General features: G+C 33.7%; 1 protein-coding gene across 1 annotated transcript; it reads left to right on the top strand.

Moving 5' to 3' along the window:
* The first annotated feature begins 370 nt into the window (after positions 1–370).
* LOC130731247 (probable serine/threonine-protein kinase WNK9) lies at positions 371–3935 on the top strand. The gene is made up of 7 exons (XM_057583474.1): positions 371–547; positions 654–691; positions 900–1127; positions 1366–1586; positions 1961–2118; positions 2203–2626; positions 2772–3935. Exons 1-7 carry the CDS (start codon positions 386–388, stop codon positions 3743–3745), a joined length of 2205 nt encoding a protein of 734 aa, XP_057439457.1. The 5' UTR covers positions 371–385; the 3' UTR covers positions 3746–3935.
* Positions 3936–6000: the final 2065 nt, after the last annotated feature.

Raw genomic sequence — 6000 nt, 5'->3', positions numbered from 1 at the left:
GTGTAGATTTTAAATAAGAATGAGGTGGAGTGTTTTTCTAGCAAACCTTGAGGGGGGTAAGTGTATTTTACTCTAAAAGATAAAATGTAGAACAACCAAGATGAATTAACTAATTATCAAGTACTACATGCTTAACTTGCCTTTTTCTTTTATAAATATAGATAAAATTTTTCTCTCCTTAATCATAACGTTTCATCATGGTATTGGCATTTGGGTTGCTCTGTCTAGAGTTCTTGTTCCTCTCTCAATTATGTCATAATAATGTCATAATAATTTGTTTTCTCTCCCAATCATGTCATATTTTTTATGATAATTTTAATATCAATGTGAATGAAAGGTTGCACTTGCCACATATATATTTATTTATATATATTTATATATATAAATGCAAAGAGAGAGAGAAAGAGATAAACTCTGTTCTCAACAAGGAAGAACACAGCTCAATCTCAATCTGATAGCTGAATTGAAGAAGATGAATGGCATGACACAGCTTGAACCAGATGATTCTGAGTTTGTTGAAGTTGATCCAACTGGCAGATATGGAAGAGTATGATACCCTCTTAACCTCTTTCTCCCCTTGTTCTTCTTCATCTTCTACTTCATATCCTGTTCTGGGCTCAGTTTAACGATGTTGTCTTTCGATTTCATTGCAGTACAATGAAATCCTCGGCAAAGGAGCTTCTAAGACAGTGTATGAATACTAGATTCAAACTCATCTTATTCCTTCAGTTTCTTATTTTTTCAGAAATTTAAGGTTTTTTTTTAATGATGTTTTGATTTGATCATGTTTCTGGGTTACATCAAAATTGAATCTTTGCTTTGGTTTTCACTGAGTTTGTAGAAATGGGGAAATGGGCATTTGGTAATTTTGTTTTTTTTTTCTCTTTCATTTGCTGCAGATACAAAGCATTTGATGAATACCAAGGGATTGAGGTTGCTTGGAATCAGGTCAAACTGTATGATTTCCTTCAAAGCCCTGAAGATCTCGAGAGGCTGTACTGTGAAATTCATCTTCTCAAGACGTTGAAGCACAGAAACATAATGAAATTTTACACTTCTTGGGTCGACACAGCAAATAGGAATATCAACTTTGTCACAGAAATGTTCACTTCTGGTACTCTTAGGCAGTTGAGTTATCTCTAGTTTTAACTATTCCCCCCACCCCATACATTATATAATATGTTTGGATCAAAGAGAAGTGTCAAATCTTCTCACCATAATTGATTTGATTCTGAGTTTCTGACTTCATAATTAATTGTAAAATGGTTTCCAAACATGAACATGTATGTGATTAATGTATATCTTTTTTGTGTTTTTGAGATCTTGTGTTGTTTCTTGTTTCACTTATTTTGGTTGTTAAAATAGGTATAGGTTAAAGCACAAGAAAGTTGACATCAAAGCAGTGAAGCATTGGTGCAGACAGATCCTGAGAGGACTACTCTATCTTCATAGCCATGATCCCCCAGTGATTCATAGAGATCTCAAATGTGATAATATTTTTATCAATGGAAACCAAGGGGAAGTGAAGATTGGAGATCTTGGCTTGGCAGCGATTCTTCGGAAATCCCATGCTGCTCGTTGTGTAGGTATGCCTGTTTCATGTCAATTTAATATCATATAAAGGTATGGCCAACTTCAATACCAATTGAGATTAGTTCACTTGTAGCCTCTTTGGATCCGCTTATATTTTCTTAGAATCAATTCTGACACTCAGAAGCTACACATTACTCACATTAGCTCCTCCTCAGCATTGATTCTGCTTGTAGAATCAGTTTATAAAACATTACAATAGTTTCTAAACATGCAATTAGTTGGTACCTTCTTTTGAAAATGATTTGTGAGTAACATCTGAAACTTTATGATATATGCTGCCCCGTTGATGTTACAATTAGATGATTGATCTGAACAAGGATCAGTAGTTCTAGTTAGAGTTTAATATGTTACATTTACATTTCAACAGGAACACCTGAATTCATGGCACCAGAAGTGTATGAAGAGGCATATAATGAATTAGTTGACATATATTCGTTTGGTATGTGTGTATTAGAAATGGTCACATTTGAGTATCCTTATAGCGAATGCAACCATCCAGCACAAATCTACAAGAAAGTTATTTCTGTAAGATTGGTTTATTTCTCTTTTCCTTTGTGATAACTGTAGATTCTGGTGTGGCTAGATATCATTGACATTTTATGTCTCCAGGGGAAAAAACCAGATGCTCTGTATAAAGTAAAGGATCCAGAAGTGCGACAATTTGTTGACAAATGCTTGGCAACTGCGTCTCATAGGCTCTCTGCAAGGGAGCTTCTAGATGATCCTTTTCTTCAACTTGATGATTATGAATATGATTGGGGACCGGTAGACAGTGGATCTTTTAACGAATTTGGTCCTCTCATCGGTCAACCATTCTTTGATCGGAGCTATAGTAACTTAAGTACTGAATACTCAAATGGGTTTTGGTATGAAGGAGACTCGTATTCTCATCCTGCTGAGATTGAACCTAGTGGAATTGAACTTTTTGAATGCCATGATGATGAGCCCGCCAAAGATGTCGACATAAGCATCAAAGGCAAGAGGAAAGATGATGGTGGCATCTTTTTGAGACTAAGAATTGCAGACAAAGAAGGTTGGGACATCACTTTTATTATTGTGATACTTTATACCTTTAAGTTGTATATTTCAGGATTGAATATATGCTTGATTATCTGACTTATTCATCGCCTAGTGGGATAAGATTTTTGTTGTTCTAATCTGACTTATTCATGTCACAGGCCGTATTAGGAACATTCATTTCCCGTTTGACATTGAGATGGACACAGCATTAAGTGTAGCAACGGAAATGGTTGCGGAACTAGACATTACTGATCAGGATGTTTCCAGAATAGCAGATATGATAGATGGGGAAATTGCTTCTTTGGTACCTGAATGGAGGCCAGGGCCAGGAATTGAGGAAACTACCCATTTTGCAAATCAAAATTTCTGTATCAATTGCGTGTCTAATCATGCTTCTGGGGGCACTGATATGGACTTAATGTCACATAGCCAGGGTGGAAATGGAAAGAACTTGCAGCTTCTTCAATGCTGCAGGCATGGATGCGCTTCAATGCACGGGCGGTTTGAGGAGATTACCTTCCAATCTGAGGAGTATGACAACCATGTTACAGAGGATGCTCCTAACATATCAAGCCAATCAGACTGCTTGCAGTATCAGGAGTCATGGAATCATCATGAAAGCCGGGAACTTAGTCCGGTCGAGTCTGTTCGAAGCCATTCTGATGATCAATATGAACACTTAGATAAATCAGCATTAGCAGAAGATAAAGGACATGATGTTTGGGAAAACAATGTTGAGAATGAGTATGAGAAAGAGATCCAACAAGAGCTGAGATGGCTCAGAGCAAAATACCAAATGGAATTAATGGAACTGAAGGATAAACAGCTTGGTCTTGCAGCTACAGCTGACAGAAAGCAGCATAAAACAGAACAAGACTTTATGGCACTTCCGCTGACAGAAACAGCAAAAGAGGATCATGGGATTCATTTGAAACCCTTTGGGAATAACTGGAACTGTGATTCTAGTTGTGAGTCTCAAGTCCAAAAGAGCCACCCCAATTTGGACACCCAAAGGGCCCAAAATTGTGAGGTGATGTGTTCTCATGGAGAAGGTATGGTCACTGCTAAGAGTTTTTACACCGGCACTCTACACAGGACAGTTTCCCTTCCAGTTGATGCTGTGGATGTGTAATTTATAAGATGCTCTCATTGAATTCTTCTGTAGATTGTGTACATTATATTCATACACTTATCTGAATTCTGCATGTGGACAAGTAGCCTTAGAGTACAAAACTGAGCATATGTTTCTCATAGCGTGACCTTTTTCTAAGTTTTCAACATTTATTACATTATAAAATCATTCCCTTACTAATTTACCATAATCACTTTCCTTAACTTATGTCTGGTCTAGCAAATCAGTCGGTCGATCATTGATGAGAGAATCAATCTCCATAGGAACAACATGCCACTTTTTTGTGTGTTATGTACTTCAATATCCTCCCTGTGAGAACAAGTACTTTTCCTACTTACGTATCAATATAAAGGTACACTGTCATATTCAGAGAAATTTGATGGTGAGGATGGTTGGTGGCATACGTGAATGTGGCTTATAAGATATTGAGTATAGTGCTTGTTCAAGTCTATGCAAATTTGGCCTATTTTCTACAAAACTAATATGGAAGAACTAGGGATGAGAAAACGTGTACTGTCAAGTTGGATGTGTGTTTTTCAAAGAAGAATAGGGCAATAATTGAATCTGGCAACTTGTAGATTTTGAATGCTTTCAGCATAATCTTAAAATCTAGATTAGGTCCAACTCTATTTAAAAACTAACACAAGATGATAATTGTTCTACCATACATAAGAATTTAGCAATATCTTTTTTCATTTTTATGGCTGAACATTTAAAACATGAAATTTGCAGAAGTGAATATTTACGTAGGTTTATTTATGGATGGTCTAATAAGTAAATCTAGCATAAACTTGATATTATCTTAACTAAAGTTCAAAACTGATATATCAGATCACCTGTTACTGTTACTATTTAACATTAATATTTTAATGTTGTGTTCCTTTTTAAATAGAGGGGAGAAAAACGGCATGTATCATATCCAAGACATGTGATTTCAATCCATAAGTAGGTTGTTACACTAGAGCACTGTTGCTTCATTGAATTTTTACCCAATTCACTGCATTGTGTTGTGTCCATTTGGTAAAATGAGTGCTTCCAGGGAGAAAAGTAGTTGTTCTTTTTATGAAAGATGAGAAGGGAAGGGGATACATTGACAAATGTCTTTGGAATCAATTATTATTGTTTTTTTTAGCTGGGTTCATATACTATTGGTATGTCAGTTCTGACTAGGTGTTGGCCAATGAGATGGCTTGTGAACCTTTTGCTTTGCTATGTACCTTATTCCTCCTCAATCATGGATGAAGGGGTTGTTTTCAAAGGTAATCAATTAATGGGACCCAACAGACAATATTGAGAGGTATTGTATATTTGTATGGGAAAATAGTTGGTATGGATGGAATCTAGACACCCCAAATAAAAAGAATGAGGTAAGAAAATAAAGTTTATAAGTATTATTGCTTAAAGTTGCTTAATTTGAAAATAAATTAATCAATAAAAAATTTATTTTGTATTGAATGTATTAAATAATAAAATTAAAAGTTCACATGAGCATTAACATTAAATACTTAAAGGTATAAAAATGTTTCTATCTTTTAATGAAAATAAATTAAGCAATAAAAAAATTAATGAAACTAAAAAGTATTTTTATATAAAATAGTTTTGAGAATTATAATTAATTACAACACTCTTCATTTATAATGCTTCTACAAAGAACTTTTTACTAATCATAAACTTAGGGGGAAAATTAAAAATATTAGAACGAAACTTAGTAATATTTTATGTAAAAATTATTTAATAATTTAATTCAATAATATTTTTGATTAACAGGAAAAAGTTTAATTTAATAATATTACACTTCTTATTAATAAAAGCTTAGAAAAGCATTTTATATTTTTAATGTTATTATATGATATTAATATTAATTACAATACATTATATTAATTAAAAAATTCTTTAAATATGTTTATTGATTTATTATATATCATTGAAACTGACCCGATGAATCATATTATAATTAATTTGGAATAAATTGAAATTAGCTAAATGATTTTTAAGCTATTAATTTTTTAAAATAATTTTAACAGTTAAGATTATTTCATTGTTGATAGGAAAACATACAAATATATACTAATATAGCTTATATTATAATTTTTCTTACTTCATTTAATATATTTTAAATTTAATTAATGATAGGCTTAATAGCACTTTTGGTCCCCCACGAATGTGAAATGTGCAAACGAGATCCCTAAACATCAAAAATAGCATACTGCATCCCCGACGTTATCCTCTGTTAACAGTTTTGGTCCCCGGGCATT

This window comes from Lotus japonicus, chromosome 1, assembly GCF_012489685.1.
Source record: "Lotus japonicus ecotype B-129 chromosome 1, LjGifu_v1.2".
Classification (NCBI taxonomy): domain Eukaryota; kingdom Viridiplantae; phylum Streptophyta; class Magnoliopsida; order Fabales; family Fabaceae; genus Lotus; species Lotus japonicus.
Note: the sequence above shows the minus strand (reverse complement) of the source record. Positions and strands in the feature narration are given on the sequence as shown.